This window comes from Taudactylus pleione, unplaced genomic scaffold (genome assembly GCF_031769625.1).
Source record: "Taudactylus pleione unplaced genomic scaffold, aTauple2 ptg000683l, whole genome shotgun sequence".
Taxonomy (NCBI): Eukaryota; Metazoa; Chordata; class Amphibia; order Anura; family Myobatrachidae; genus Taudactylus; species Taudactylus pleione.
The window spans coordinates 1,252,541-1,269,124 of NW_028285085.1; the positions used below are offsets into that span (position 1 = coordinate 1,252,541).

Below are 16,584 nucleotides of genomic sequence, written 5' to 3' on the forward strand. Positions count from 1 at the left end.
CTTAAATTCGGTGACGTTTTTGCACACTTTGGGTGTTTTTGTGAGATATTTTTGTGTCTTTTGTCTATGCGCGCTCCCGTTTTTCGCACTGTCCTATTACAACAGACGTGAAAACGCATTCGCACGAAAACTTCGCGGAGTAACCTGTGAAAAATACAGCACATTTTGGGGAAATCTGTACCCTATAAAAAGACTAAATGACACAGATCAGTTTATAAGTGTATTAGTGGCCCTAATAAAAGTGTGTAAAATGGCTGTTATTTGTATATTTGCATAACAGTGAAAAATTATAAAAGCAGTATTTTTGGGCAAAATAAATGCTGCAGTTAAATTAGGGGTACATTAAAATGGGTGCAAGTATATTTTTGAGTCCAAATAGTGCACTCTTAAATTTTTTTTAAAATACACCAGGTGCAGCATCCTGCTATGTTTAAAACACATGATCCATCCATACAGCCCCCAAAATACCAGGCCCACTACTTTAAATCCATTTTCCATCACTTACAATTTTTTTCACCCCAAAATGACGTAATTATTGGCCAAGTTAAGCTAATTGAAAAATATTTATTGCTTAATTTGTCATTAAGGGGGGGGGGTGTCCAGGGGTGTCTGAACCAAGTCCCCACATTTTTAGCCCAAAATAGGGATTTTGTACAACTTTTCTCCTGCTCTGAGATGGTGAAAACATTTCTCTGGTTTGAGTCTATTGAGAATTCGCACATGTGAAAACTTTGACAATAGGATTGTACGATAAGCACATTTGTGTGCAAAACCGCTGCTTTTTGCAGCTAATTGAATCCGGCCCTTACACCGCATGCCTTTTAGATGAACAATGCTTGCAGTTTTTTTGCCACGTCTATTATACCGTTGCCGTGCACTGGTAGAAAATCCTGGGCCAGTTAATTGCATTTGACCCCCAGGCTAAAACTTGCCAGCCAACTTCTGCCTATGGTCCGTTACTATCAGAAGCTAATACCCCTTTTCCACCTAAAATCCGGGTCTGACCCGGAGTTGGAAGAAAGTTCCTATCCGGATCAGACCCAGAATTTTGCCGGCGCCGACTCGGGATATTCCCGAGTCAGCGCCGCTCACCGCAGTCGGGTCTGCATAGACCCGGCTTTTGCGGAGTGAAAGTGGTCGCTTGGAGATGATGTCATCTCCAAACGCCACTGAAGCCGGACCAATCGGCCGGCAAGCAGCGCACTCCAGGTCATCGTGACCCGGAGTGCGCTGTTCTCACAGCAGGGTTTCACGGGCTACGCCCGTGTTAAACCCTGCTGGTTTCCTGGGTTGGATTGCCGGGTCACTCGACCCGGCGATCCAACCCTCTCCCCTTTTACACCAGGGAGCTGCCCGGGTTAACCCTTCAAAAACCCGGGTTTTAGCTCCGGTGTAAAAGGGGTATTAGTAACTTACCAGTATGCAGGGTTAAAGATGAGTTCCATCACCTCTCCAGGACCACATTAAGCCCTGCCAGTATGTCATTGGACGATGGGAGGAAAATGGAGCACCAACATACGAACAATTGACCCCTGATCCCAGGGCTGCGAGGTAGCCATGCTAACTACTGTGTAACTTCGCTGTCCCTATAATTATATAGGGGCAGCACAATTAGAGATAATTGTTTCTCTTATTATAATAGGGAGCAGAAAGTTATTTTAGCTGGGTTTACATTTGGTTGACACTCAACTCAACTCTTGTGCTTCTAACAGTGCGCTTTCGTTGGGATAACTCGCTGCTTGAAGTTATGTCGCGAAAGAAGGAGAACCTCTGGCTGCCAGTGTGCTCCACAGGGTACAACAGTAACTTTCCATCATACCTGTGCCAATGTTTTGGATTTGAAGAGTAAGTGTCACCTTTATTAAATTACTTATCGGCTGATATCAGTACCATTTCCTACACATTTAACCATACCTTCCAACTGTCCCACTTTTAGCGGGACAGTCACGCTATTCAGGGACTGTCCCGCTGTCCCACTTGTGAGCTGCAGTGTTCCGCTGTGAGGTGGGAGTTGGTTGAGATCACTCTGCTGCTCTGCATGGCTCTGCATGGCTCTGCATGGCAGAGCAGCGGGTGAATAAGTGCCGTGCATATATTTTCTCTGTGAGGGGAGAGCCTGGTGGCAGCCCCTCAGAGTAATGTGTTTCGCCCCCTGAGTAATGTAAACGGGGGGCGTGCTGTGAGGCCACACCCCTTTACCTATAGGCCACCTCCCCTTTTCCGGAGTGGAAGTCCCGCATCTAATATTGCAAATGTTGGGAGTTATGATTTAACCAATGCATAGCATATCTAATATAACGACACAGAAAACCATTGGTAGGAATTGGGAAATAGGGTCAGCTTTATTTACCTTTATTACTTGTCCTTGCTGTTTTACTGTCATATAATAGTTCAGGCTCAGTGGTTTTAATGTTACAGCTGGTCAGTGTATATTCCAACCAGAAAAATTAAGTACAATGAATTTATTTAACATTACAGAGAGATTTCCCATATAACAAGGTCATGTTTTTATAAGTGATAGAGCCTACAGGAAAGTATTGTACATTATTATACACCATTTTGCATAACTTTTGTCAGTATGGTTAGAAGGATTTGGGGAAACAATGACTCATGGGATTAATATTTAAAAACTGGTTTTCCATTTATTTCTGTGTCCTACTACGGTGGCCCTATAGTGTCACAGTTTCACAGACATGGGGGAGATGCAGTTTAAAGAGTGGAGGAGTGGACCAGTGGAGAAATTGCCTGTAGCAACCAATCAGCTTCGAGGTAGCATTTAGCAAGTATATTATATAAAATAGAAGCTGATTGGTTGCTATGACAATTTCTCCTGCTTAATACATCTCCCCCTATAGCCACCCATGCCTCTTTTGCTAGGAACATCCTTGTTTGTTTACTGCAATGACAAGATTGTAGACTCTACATGTATCATATTGTTAGTCTCTATCTGTAGACCACCAACTGCGCAGTTAGTGACCATGAATGACAATCCCGCAAACGTAGGACTTATTAGCTCTGGAACATCTGACACAATCCAAGGAAGTTTCGACAGGTAAGAGCAATGCTAATTGCCATAATGGTAAGATAGCTTTATTCCATATTTTACCCTTTATACATGTTACTTATCATGTAGAGCTCTTTTTCTGTAGAAACATAAATGCATCCAGATTCTATGGTATTTATTTGTGTTTTATTCATCTCCATTATCTCAGCGAAACCTGCCCGAATAACCAGTACCTGTCTGTGAGATGCTCAGGTAATCAGCTCTTTCATTTCTCCCATTTATAGTACAGTGAGGCAGCTGCGATTATGTGGGCTTCATCATATTTAGAAGACATCTAAATTGACAAATTTGCATTATATACTTTTTTCAATAACTTTCTTTCAAAAATAAAATATTTGCAAATCATTTCAGCACAAAGGGAACTATTAGCTGAATACTGCAATAGTTCTGTGAGCCAAACTATAGGGAAGCTGTCAAGTTTTAATTGTAAACCCAGGTTATTGAGGCTTCCATTCCAACCCTGGATATCTGCAGCATGTATCACAGTTAAGATATACAGTCAGGTCCATAAATATTGGGACATTGACAGAATTTTCAGATTTTGTCCTCTATTCACCACCACAATGGCTTTGAAATGAAACAAATAAGATGTGCTTTAACTGCAGACTTTCAGATTTAATTTGAGGGTAATTACATCCAAATCGGGTGAACGGTGTAGGAATTACAACAGTTTCAGTATGTGCCTCCCACTTTTTAAGGGGCCAAAAGTAATGGGACTATCAACTCAAAAGCTATTTCATGGACAGGTGTGGGCTATTCCCTCATTATTTCATTATCAATTAAGCAGGTAAAAGGTCTGGAGTTGATTCTAGGTGTGACATTTGCATTTGGAATCAGTTGCTGTCAACTCTCAATATGAGATCCAAAGAGCTGTCACTATCAGTGAAGCAAACCATCATTAGGCTGAAAAATCAAAACAAACCCATCAGAGAGATAGCAAAAACATTAGGTGTGGCCAAATCAACTGTTTGGAACATTCTTAAAAAGAAAGAACGCACCGGAGAGCTCAGCAACACCAAAAGACCACGGAAAACAACTGTGGTGGATGACAAAATAATTATTTCCCTGGTGAAGAAAAACCCCTTCACAACAGTTGGCCAAATCAAGAACACTCTCCAGGAGGTAGATGTATATGTGTCAAAGTCAACAATCAAGAGAAGACTTCACAAGAGTGAATATAGAGGGTTCACCACAAGATGCAAACCATTGGTGAGCCACAAAAACAGGAAGACCAGATTAGAGTTTGCCGAACAACATCTAAAAAAGCCATTACAGTTCTGGAACAACATCCTATTGACAGATGAGACAAAGATCAACTTGTACCAGAGTGATGGGAAGAGAAGAGAAGGAAAAGAACTACTCATGATCCAAAACATACCACCTCATCAGTGAAGCATGGTGGTGGTAGTGTGATGGCGTGGGCATGTATGGCTGCCAATGGAACTGGTTCCCTTGTATTTATTGATGATGTGACTGCTGACAAAAGCAGCAGAATGAATTCTGAAGTGTTTCGGGCAATATTATATGCTCATATTCAGTCAAATGCTTCAGAACTCATTGGACAGCACTTCACAGTGCAGATGGACAATGACCCGAAGCATACTGCAAAAGCAACCAAAGAGTTTTTTAAGGCTAAAAAGTGGAATGTTATGCAATGGCCAAGTCAATCCCCTGACCTGAATCCGATTGAGCATGCATTTTACTTGATGAAGACAAAACTGAAGGGAAAATGCCCCAAGAACAAGCAGGAACTGAAGACATTTGCAGTAGAGGCCTGGCAGAGCATCACCAGGGATGAAACCCAGCGTCTGGTGATGTCTATGCGTTCCAGACTTCAGGCTGTAATTGCCTGCAAAGGATTTGCTACAAAGTATTAAAAAGTTAGATTTAGGACAAAATCTGAAAATTCTGTCAATGTCCCAATATTTATGTACCTGACTGTATATTATATAAAAATAATATCCTATAATGCAAACTTAAAATTAAGCCATGCAAAACACAGTAGCATAGTAACAAACAATGGTAGAAGTCTCCTGTAAATACCCCGTCTGTATTTACTGATAATTTAAAATCATTCATCCAAATAAAATCTAAAATAACATTACTTTATATACAGTAGTGAAGATCGGGGAAAGGAAGGGGATGGGTGAACTCAATGTATTATCTATTTAAACTGACTTAGTCCCTGATTCAGATTTGGGAATAGAGTTAATTGTGTACCTGGAGAATCCATGTTGCAATGGGAGGGGTGCAAATACATACATTTGTTTTGCATGTGGGGTAAATACATACTTGCCGACTTTTGAAAAAACATTTTAAGGAGATTGTGAAAGCAACACCTATAGGCGCGGCTGTAAAGTGGACGTGTTCTGCAACATCTGAGAGGCGTGCCCAGGGGCGCCGAGAGGGGGAGATAGCGGGTACTAATTACCCGGGCCCGGGCTTGCTGGAGGGACCCGGCACCGCTCCCCCCTCTAACATCACAGCAGCCCAGCACACGCTGCTATGTGCTGGGCTGCACTGGGAGACTGCTCGCGGCTGCTAAGAAGCAGTCACAGCAGTCTCCTATGCCTGTGGGGGGAGCGATCAAGTTGATGGCCCCCAGCACTTGTTATGCGCAGGGCTGAGGGAGCTCACAGCGCCCCCCTGCCCAGCGCGCGGCGCTGCTAAACTTTTCTTTCGTTTTTTTTTAACCTAAGGGGGTGTGGCCACGCCTCCCGCTATTAGGTCACACCCCCTTTACCCGAGTACAGCGCAGCTATTGGCGGGCCTGGACGTGCCATAAAATTGATTTACATCCAAATATAAATGAGCCCCAAAGCAGTTAGTAAGACCTACTTGTTGATGATAACACACTGATACTTATCAGAAAATGCCTGATGCCATAGGGATCATTGGGCCTGATTCAGACCCACTCGCGAGCGGCTGTCAGCTCGCAAGTGGGTCGATGTTATGGACTGAGCATGCGCACGACGGAGGGAGCTCCGTCGTGCGCATGCGCCAGACGCGACGAGCGAAGGAAAGTCCTTCGCTCGTTGTGTCCGATCAAAGGGGGCGTGCTGTCAATGTTGATTGACAGCATGCCCCCTTTGGTGGGCGTGCCGGGGGCGTGCCTCCCTGACGGGGGCGTTCCTAAGGGAACGCCTCCCGTCAGAAGCCGGCCCACTGACATCACTAGTGATGTCAGTGGGAGTGATGTCAGTGGGAGCTCCGGCTTGCAAATTCGATGGTCGCGATGGTCTCGACCATCGCGACCATCACAATGCACGCTCGTATAGCCTGTGGGTGGTGACCCACAGCTATACGAGCGTCCAGGAGGACGCTCCATGAAAATGGAGCCCGGCCCTCATTCAGAGCGTGCGCTCTGCTCAGAGCATACGGCTCTGAATGAGGGCCATTGTGCCTTACAACCAATGCAGGGAAATTATACTAATGATCCCATATGAATGTATATATCTCTGGGGTATTTTCATTTCAGCTTCATAATGGGGGTACACATACTTGCCTACTATCCCGGAAGTTATGGGAGGCTCACGATTTTTCGGGAAGCCCCCCGCACCAGCGGAAGAGTAGGCATTTCTCCCACATCCTGCCCACTTCCTAGTGAAGTGGTCAGAATGGGGAGAATCTTAACATTGTTCCACGATCGCGCCGGGAGTGAGTGTGGCTTAATGACGCAATTCTTTGGTAATCACATCATTTGGCTCCACCATATATTCCCGCAATTCCCGGGATTTCGTGGTGAGGGGCAGGGCCTAATGACACAATACTCCAGCCCCGCCCCCATCACAGCCCACTTCTCCCAGGGAGCCGACCTCAGATGTAGGCAAGTATGTGGTACGGTGCAATCAGGGAGATTGCTACTATTTCAGAGAGCCTCCCTGATAATTAGGGAGAGCTGGCAAGTATGGGTACATACTGGCTGCTTTTGTACATAGCCCACAAATATTGCACAGCTTTATTATTACACTGCAATTTAGATTTCAATTTGGACACCTCCCTCCCAAATCTAAATCTCTCTCTGCTCATTTTAAATCTGCCCCACCTGCACTGCAGCGTGGTTTTACCAAGGGGATACGTTTAGGAAGCCGGCGGCCGCAATCCCGACCGCCGGCTTCCCGAATCCTCTATCCCGCCTAGGGTTAAATGACAGGCATCTAAAATCTAGACGCCTGTCAGTTTCCCGACGCCGGGAGACAGGCGCCCGGCATCCCAATCGAAGGGATGCCGGGCGCCGTGAGCGGACAGCCGCAGGGGGGGGAGGGTTAGGTTTAGGGCACCCAGGGGGGAGTTAGGGTTAGGCACCCCTCCGGGAGGGTTAGGGTTAGGCACTTGGGGGGGAGGTTAGGATTAGGCACCCCCCCGGGGGACTTAGGTTTAGGCAGCGGGGAAGGGGGGGTTAGTGTTAGGCACTTAGAGGGGGGAGGTTAGGGTTAGGCACTTGGGGGGGAGGTTAGGGTTAGGCACCCCTAAGGAGGGTTAGGGTTAGGGGGGTTGGTTAGGTTAGTAAGTACTTACCTTAGGGACGATCGGGATTTCCAGCGCTGTCGGGCCTCCGCTGCCGGGCTCTGCTCTTTTGTCGGGCTGCCGCAGCCGGGAATCGAACTGCCGGTCATGCAGCAGCCGGCTTTTCATACCGCATGCTTACCAAGATGCACAGTTACTTGCTCTTTCTAAAGCTAGCTACATTATGTCAGATATTTTTGATTGGGAGGAGAACAGGGGCGATTTTTCAGCAAATTGCCAGCCCCGATATCTGTGCTACACATTATGCACATTGTTATTAGAAGCTAGCGATTTTCCGCCACACCACACTGATTTTACATATGTACGTCCACAAGGAGAATGACATAATGACAGGAGAACATGGGAAATATCAGCAGATATTAGAAAATGCACACATATCGGGAAATTGAGGCCGATGTTCTCGTTCTCGGCCAATCGATCGGATAAACGAAAGAATGCGTTTGTGGAGGTTTTTAACCGTTTTATCGGCTAAACGCTAAAACCATTGTTCATACACACTATATAATAAATCAGGCCAATCACCCAATTATTGACAAATCGGCCCAATAATTGTATAGTGTGTAGCTAACTTTACTTTATTCCCAACTCTGAATCAGGTCCTTAGTACTGCTGAGCTGAAATCTCCACTCTAATGGTGCGTACACATGGGACGATTTTTTTTAACGATTTGTCGTTAACGACAAATCGTTCAAAAAATCGTTCACTATTTGCCCCAAAATGATGAACGAAAACTACAAATGCATGCTCCCGCTTGCCAGTTGTAGTTTTCGTTTATCACCCGAACTGGCCGTACAACCTGCCGATTTTGTCAGGCTGTACATGTTCAGGGATGAGGAATGGGCCCGTCACTGAACAAAATCGTTCTTGATTTCGTTCAGTGTTTGTGCTCAGTGTTGTTAACGACACTGAGCTCAAACTGCCGGGGACACACGGGACAATGTTCGTTCAGGGCGCACATCGTCCAGTGTGTACGCACCTTAAAAGTAAACAGGTTAAATCACAGGTTCTCAAACTCAGGCCTCAGTGCAACTGTGTGGGCTCCTGAGGACCAAGGGCCCAATTCAGAGCTGCTCACAAGCGACTCGATGGTTGTCCACTGCGCATGTGCTGCATCCGGCGTGCGTGAGCCCCACTGAGCGACTGAAGTTCAGTCGCTACGGGGCTCGCAACAAGATGGGGCGGCTGTTGATGTTGATTGACAACTCGCCCCGTTTTGTGGGCGAGTAGGGGGGGTGGCCAGACAAACGCAGGCATTCCCTTAGGACGCCTGGCGTTTGTAGGAGTGGACTTCCTGCTCTATTAGAGCAGGAATTCCACTCGGGCTTGCCGCTGCTAGACCCTACCCCAGGGTCTCGTCGCAAGCCTGATGGTAGCGATTATTGCGATGGTCTCCTGGCCGCTTGTACAAGCTGTGGGTGGTCTCCCACAGCTTTGTGAGCGGCCGAAGAAAAAAAAAATGCCCACATTCAGAATGAGCGCCCGCCAGCAGTGAGCGGCTCTGAATGAGGTCCCAAGTGTGAGAACCACTGAGTTAGATCATTTACTATATGCTATTTTTCCACAAGATGGCAGCATTAAATTGAAAAGCATTTTCCTATCATTTGGGGACTGTGGTTAATAAAATAAATAACTATGAAACCATTTACATAAAAATTACAAAAAAGATAATACAGGTTGAGTCTCCCATATCCAAAATGCTTGGGACCAGGGGTATTTTGGATATCGGAATATTCTGTATTTTGAAATATTTACATAAAATAATGAAATATCTTGGGAATGGGACCCAAATATATACACAGAATGCATCGTTTGACATGAACGATTTTTTCAAACGATTATCATTAAACGATATCGTTTAACGATAATCGTTCAAAAATTTGTTGTGTGTGTATGCAGCTTTATACATAAGCCCTGCAAAAAGACGCTGACATTATACAAATAGAGAAATTTCACATGATGGAAACTCTATATGTATAATGTCAGCTTTTCTTTTGCATCACAGAAATGCAAATTTCCAGCAATTAAATCTTTGGTATTGCTTCAATTAAACTCGCCCCACGAGGCCACGCAAATTCTACTATATGCCGTACTTCCGCCATCGCTGAACTCGCTGATTTTTGGTCGCAGCCCGGCAACTCGCCCCCTACTCGTGGATAATTGAATCCCCCTCCTTCAAGTCCTGCTTTCGAGACATTGATTCTCTGTATTTGTAAATTTGCATTTTGCGGTATTAATCATTTATATATAGAGTCAAGATATATTATATATTACAGTATATAATTCTGCTGTGCGGTGTGGTAGGGACAATACTTTGAACACATCAGAGCATATTCCACTATTGAAATGTGTGAAATTTCTTGGCCAAATGTATCTCAGAAGTTTCAAATGTTGCTAAATTCTACACCCAGCTGTTGCTGCAGCAAATGTCGGACAGTAGTTGTGCTAGATCCTTATTCTTAGAAATACATTGTAATGTTTTTATTCATTTGTTTTTATTCCATTATTTGCCTTCACAGACTGTGGGCTGAAGAAGACGAGTCGTATCATCGGGGGCACACAGGCCAACTCTGGGGAGTGGCCCTGGCAAGCCAGTTTACAAGTCCGTACAGGAAATACACATGAACACGTTTGTGGGGGGACAATTATCAACAACAATTGGGTTCTGACTGCATCTCACTGTTTTTCAAGGTGATCAGAAACCAGCTAGCCTTTGCTTAGCCAATATACATGTAGTACTTACCCAAATTGAACTTATCAAATATTTTATATATAAAAGATAAAGATTTACTTTATCTTTTATACATAAAATATATATTATACACACACAGATACAAACACACACTGCTGATTGTTTTTTTTTATAAAGTAAAATCCGAGTAATTGTTTGGGCACGTGTGTGACTCTTTTGAGTATTGTCCTGCAACAGCCTTGAGGGCTGGAATTCTTGGCTGGATGCGGCCATACAACAGCTTTGAGAGTTGGTAGAAACTTGGTTTGGAAGGCCGTAGATTATGAGGCGGCCTTTGGGCCGTGCTGCAGCCTTGAGGGCTGGTATGACTTGGCTATCTGTGGCCAGTGGGCCATAGAATATGAAGCGGCCTGTGTTGTGAGCCGTGCAGCAGCTGTGCCGCCGAGTTGACCCAAGCAACTGACACTGTACTGTGGCCGTTGCCTGGATGACACGAACGGCAGGGGACAGATATGCGGACCGTGCCACCTAGATGACACAAACGGAAGAACAACAATATGTGAGGCAGGAAAACTGGAGCTCAACTGGAGACAGGAGACAAAGCCAGAACCGGAAACACGAAAATTCTATCACCGGCATCGGAGCAGCATTAGCACCTGCAGAGTATAGATGCAGGAACCAATCTGGAGTGATCCACAGAATGATGACCAGGAGGTAGGTGGAGATTCAACGAACACTTGCCTGATGTTCACCTCGCACAGCATTCGCAGTGCGGCAGCGTGTGACAGTAATGCTGCTTGCATAAGTATTCAGTACTGCAGCTCATTACCTGGTAGAACCACCTTTTGCAGCATAAGTCCGTTGCACATGGTTTGGGAGTGATTTTTGCTCATCCTTTCCTTGCAGATTTCCTGAAAGTTGAACTTCCTCCCAAGCTTCAGTTTTCTAGCAGTATCTCCCTGTATTTATCACCATCCATTGTTCCTTCAATTCTACTAACATGCCCTCTGAGGAAAAGCATCCCCACAACAAGATGCAGCCACTCCCACACCTCACTGTTGGGATGGTGTTTGCTGAGCAATGGACAGTGGGCCTGATTCAGAGCCGGACGCTCTGAATCAGGGCGTGTTTTTTTTTTTGCGAAGCGGCCTTGTGGACGCACGCATAGCTGTGGGTTACCACCCACAGCTTATGCGAGCGTCCATCATGATGGTCGCGATGGTCAAGACCATCGCGACCAATGGGCTTGCGACGAGACTCTTGTGGTAGGGTCTCGTCTGCCGCAAGCCCTGGAGTGATTTTGGCTCTATCAGAGCCAAAATCACTCCCACTGACATCACTAGTGATGTCGGTGGGGCCGGACCCAGACGGTAGGCGTTCCCATGGAAACGCCTCCGTCTGGGCAGCCACGCCCCCGGCACGCCCACCAAAGGGGGCGTGCTGTCACTCACCATCGACAGTATGCCCCCTTTGGTGCGAGACCAATAACGATGGCTACCCCGTCGTTATTCGGGTCTCGCTCATGCGCACAACGGAGGCACCCCCGTCGCGCGCATGCGCATTTGGGCAACATCGACCCGCTTGCGAGCGCTCAGCGCTCGCGAGCGGGTCTGAATGAGACCCAGTGTTAAGCTTTCACCACACATAGCATTTTGAATTGGCGTCATAAAGTTACATTTTTGTCTCGTCTAACCACAAAACCTTATCCCTCATATTAGCTGACTCTGATGTTGTGTGGAAAACTCCAGGCGTGCTTTGATGTGGTTTTTCTTCAGTAATGGCTTCTTTCTACTATCTAGCCACCTCCTATACAGGCCAGCTGTATGCAGGGCTCTTCATATGGGTGACTGTTGCACATTAACTTTAGTCTCATACATGGAACTCTATAGCTCCTTCAAAGTGATAGTTGGCCTCTCTGTGGCTTCCATCATCTCTCTTTTGTGCTCTGATGCTGAGTTTAAATGGATGGCTTAGACTAGGCAGTGCCTGGATGGCAGGAGTGTTTTAAGAGAGGAGGGGGCCTGTGTGCAGGCTCAGTGCAGGCCCCCTCCTCTCTGGCAGTGCAGTAGATTCTGGCTTTGTGCTAGAATCTACTGAGCATGGGCAGGTCTCCGGGAAAATGGCACCCGCGCCTCAGGACATTAGTACTGAGAATGCTCGAATCACCAGGAAAATGTCCACCACCATTTTCCCAGTGATTTTTGCTGCTCGGCCCGGCGCTGCAGAGCAGCTCTCTGGAGACTACAGACAAGTAAGTATAATGATATATGACTGCAGGGTCTGCGTTGTGGGCCCCGCACACCCTGCAGCGATTATAGATACACCATTGCTGGGTGATATGATGCAGCTTCCATTTTCTCACAATTATCCAACAGTCCTCACTGGGATATCCAGGCACTTGGATATTATTTTGTAGCAGTTTCCTGCCTTGTACATGTCTATAACTTTAGCTTTCATTATCTTACCATGCTCAGATCTTCAGTTTTATAACTTCCCTTCAGATTCACAGTATGACCAAGGTTATTTGAATTAGGAAGTCTTTTATCCATAAAAGCTGATTTGCAGGTAGAGGCTAATTGAAAACAAACTGTCAGGGCCATATCTTTCAACTGTGTAAACTTGAAGCTTCCACAGTGCATGGGGTTGAATACTTATGCAAGCAACATTTTTCAGTTAGTCGGCTGGATGTACTAAAGGTGAAAATGTGGTAAAACCCCAAAAATGCAGTTTTCGGGGGTTTTACCGCATTCCCCATATGTACTAAGCACCGGAATGTGATGCTTTCCGGTGCTTCGTCACGATGGGTAACGACACCTTCAGGTGGTGTTACCCAATAGAAGGCTATGGACTTCTTATCGGGATGCTCCCCCTTGGGTGGAACTTCTGGGTGTTAAACCCGGAAGTCCCTCTGTCTGGAGCCATCACAAAGGACAGCTCTTATACTGCGTTAATGAACCGTGGTATGTACCCAAAGACAGACAGGATGTGCCGCATCGCGGATGCGATGCTTAGTACCAGGGGCATTTCTAGAGAGGATGGGGCCCATGTGCAGTCTCCGACACGGGTCCCCTCCTGTCCGCCCGGCGGCTGGCAGCGCACTGAGCTGTGCGCGGCCAGCGCCGGGTTATAGACTCTGTGTACTAGAGTGTGCCCAGAGTCTATAATGAATGCACAGGTTACCGGGAAAATGGCCGTGGCGGCCATTTTCCCTGTACTGCGCATGCGCAAATGACGAGAAAATGGCCGCCGTGGGAATTTTCCAGTCGTTTTACAGCGCCGGACCACCGTGCTGGTGAGGTAAGTAATATTATGGGTGCAGGGTGTGCGGTGCGGGGCCCCCCTGGACCCAGTGGCCCGTGCTCCCCGCACACCCTGCACCCATTATAGATACGCCCCTTCTTAGTACATCCCACCCTTTAGCTAAAATAAACATATCTGCAGGCAAATGATTATTAGGTTCAAATTTAGATTGAGACAATCATTTCGTAATAAAAGTACTGTCTGGAACAATCTGTGTAAGTGTGTAATGATGGTTTTGGCTGTCTGTTATTGCTAGAACATAGGGCCTGATTCAAAGTCGCTCGCAAAAAGCGAGCTCTCCCTCTGAATCAGGGCGGGCGCTTGTTTTTTAGGTTGCGGCCTCCTGGCCGCTCGCAAAGCTGTGGGTGACCCACAGCTTATGCGAGTGGCCAGGTGATGGTTGTGATGGTCAAGACCATCGGGATTGCGACGAGACCCTTACGGTAGGGTCACGTGGCCGCAAGCCCCAGTGGACTTCCTGCTCTAATAGAGCAAGAAGTCCACCTACTGACATCACGAATGATGTCAGTAGGGCCACCCACAAATGGCAGACGTTCCCGCAGGAACGCCTCTGTTTGCCCAGCCACCCCCCCTCCCGGCCTTCCAAACGGGGCGAGCTGTTGATCAACATCGACAGCCGCCCCTTTTGGATGCGAGCGCCGGAGCGAGTGCTTTTTGCACTCGCTCTGGGGCTAGCACACATCGCTCACTGGCCCACCATCGACCCGCTTGCGAGCAGGTCTGAATCAGGCACATAGGTCAGATTATTCAGCTCTGGGGGGGGACTTAGCATACCTTGGAGACAGATAAAGTGGAAAGGGATATAGGGCTAAATGTAATAGAGTGCAATCTGGCGACGCTGCGGGAGTACATGTGAGTATTTCTGTATTTTTAAAGCAGCAAGCATGTTACGCATCCTTTAACATGGTTGCTGCTTTAAAAATATGGGAATACTGGCATGTATTCCCACAGCGGCGCCGGACTCTATTACATTTCGCCCAAAGGGCCTAATTCAGATGTGGACACTAATGCAATCGCAGCTATGATCCTCCACGCAGCTGCTGTGCGAAGATATGCAAATGCTTTAGCCGCCAGGATATGTATTGAGACTCCCACTGGGGCATCGCAAATCCAAGTAACTGCATACACATACGCAGCCACCGTCGCGGATCATTCCATAATCGGCCATCTATGGTCTCGCAGAATGGACGTCTGACTGATGTCGGAGCCACTTTATCTGTGTACGGGATCGCAGATGCAGGCTACAACACAACCCCGAAACGGCTGGGATACACCTGCATTTTTTTGCCACCATTCCTCATTACAGCCCCACAAACGGTCCCTGACTGTCAATCACTTTGCGAAGTAATCCCCACTGTGAGCGGCATCGTTAAGGTACTGTACCTTGGTGTGTGCACAGTGCACCAATAATCGCTCAACTGCATAAATATCGGCATTGCTACCACATCTGAATCAGGCCTAAAGTACCAACCAGTGGCGTCACAAGGGGGTGCGGTCCGCACCCGGGTGTCACCCGCCGTGGGGTGACACCAAGGTGCAGACTCCCCATCACTGACAGGAGCCGGGTGCTGCACTGTAGCATTAAGTGCAGCACTCGGCTCCTGTCACTGAGGGAGCCGGCCGGCAGGTACCTCCTGCACCCCCCGCTCCCCTCCTAAGTAATACTCACGGAGGTTCGGGCCGTGAGGCCATGCCCCCTTTCCGCGTGGCCACACCACTTCCCGCTTGGCCATGCCCCCTTTTCGGCAGCACGCGGCAGCGCGCGCACAGCAACCCTCCCCACACCGGGTGATACCGCGGGGAGAGCCGCAACTGGTACCAACCAATCGTTTTTCAAACACAGCCTGTAACATGACAGTTAGAAGCTGATAGGTTGTTATCACTCGTTACTAATCTTAAATGGTGCTCCAACCATTCAGCTCCTAACTGTCATTTTTCATACACAAGCTCTCTCCAAGCTTTGATAAATCTCCCCCATGGAGTGGTATAGCTCTCTTAGGCCGGGATGTACTAAAGGAAAACTTCTGTAAAAACACTGTTTTCGGGGTTTTTACCCCATTTTCGGTGCAGAGGGTAACGCCACAAAAACCTGGCGTTAACCTATAGAAGCCTATGGGCTTCTTACCGCATCCGCTCGTCAGCCTCCTGCGTGCCGGCCCGTGCTCTTCCTGGGTCCTCCACCAGTCTCCGGAAAATTACTAATCGCATATGTACTAACATATGCGATTAGTATCTCAAAGGAGAGCTCTGCAGGAACTCCCGGGCTCCTCCTCTCTGCACCTGGAAGAAGAATAGGAGGAGAACGAGGCGGAGGACCCAGGAAGAGCACGGGCCGGCACGCAGGAGACTGAGGTGAGTGGGGGAGCTGGCAGGAGAGATGCAGGGCGGCGAAGCAGCGACGGCCGGATGCGGTAAGAAGTCCATAGGCTTCTATAGGGTAAAATGCGGTAAAAACACAGACAACAGGGTTTTTACCACATTTTTCCTTTAGTACATCCCGGCCCCATTCATTCCTTACTCCCAACATTAGAGGGTAATCTAATCGGAATTAAGGCATAGTTGCCTACTCTTCCGGGACTGCCAGGATCCTCCCGAAATTTGGGTGCCTCTCCCAGGCCTCTGCTAGAGTAGACAAGTCTGCCCCCATGTACCCGCTTACGAGAGTGGGTGGTCCGGGGGGGGGTGTGATGACACGATCCACTCTGAATCGCATCATCGCAGCCCTGCCCCCTGATTTACAATGCCGGTAATATCGGCGTTATGAATTGGGGGGCAGGGCCGCGATGGCATGATCGCATCAGCATTCCCCCGCGCTGCCCACTTGTGCCACCCTTGCTGCACCGACCTGGCAGCCCTATCCTGTAGGAGGTTGCCAGAATGTCGGTAAGGGTAAGTATGGGTCAAGGGTGTGATCACATCAAGCAGGGGCATGTCAACATCATGGAGTGGGTATGAATCCTTCTCTTGTTCCCCTCCTACCACC

At 47.4% G+C, this 16,584-nt stretch overlaps 1 protein-coding gene across 1 annotated transcript in view; it reads left to right on the plus strand.

Moving 5' to 3' along the window:
• Positions 1-16,584, plus strand: part of TMPRSS13 (transmembrane serine protease 13) — a 106,274-nt gene that overhangs the window by 66,247 nt on the left and 23,443 nt on the right. The window contains exons 5-8 of the mRNA XM_088455994.1: positions 1,713-1,845; positions 2,954-3,052; positions 3,213-3,256; positions 10,108-10,279. Of these exons, the coding sequence (XP_088312120.1) occupies positions 1,713-1,845; positions 2,954-3,052; positions 3,213-3,256; positions 10,108-10,279 (448 nt within the window). The remainder of the gene's footprint in view (positions 1-1,712; positions 1,846-2,953; positions 3,053-3,212; positions 3,257-10,107; positions 10,280-16,584) is intronic.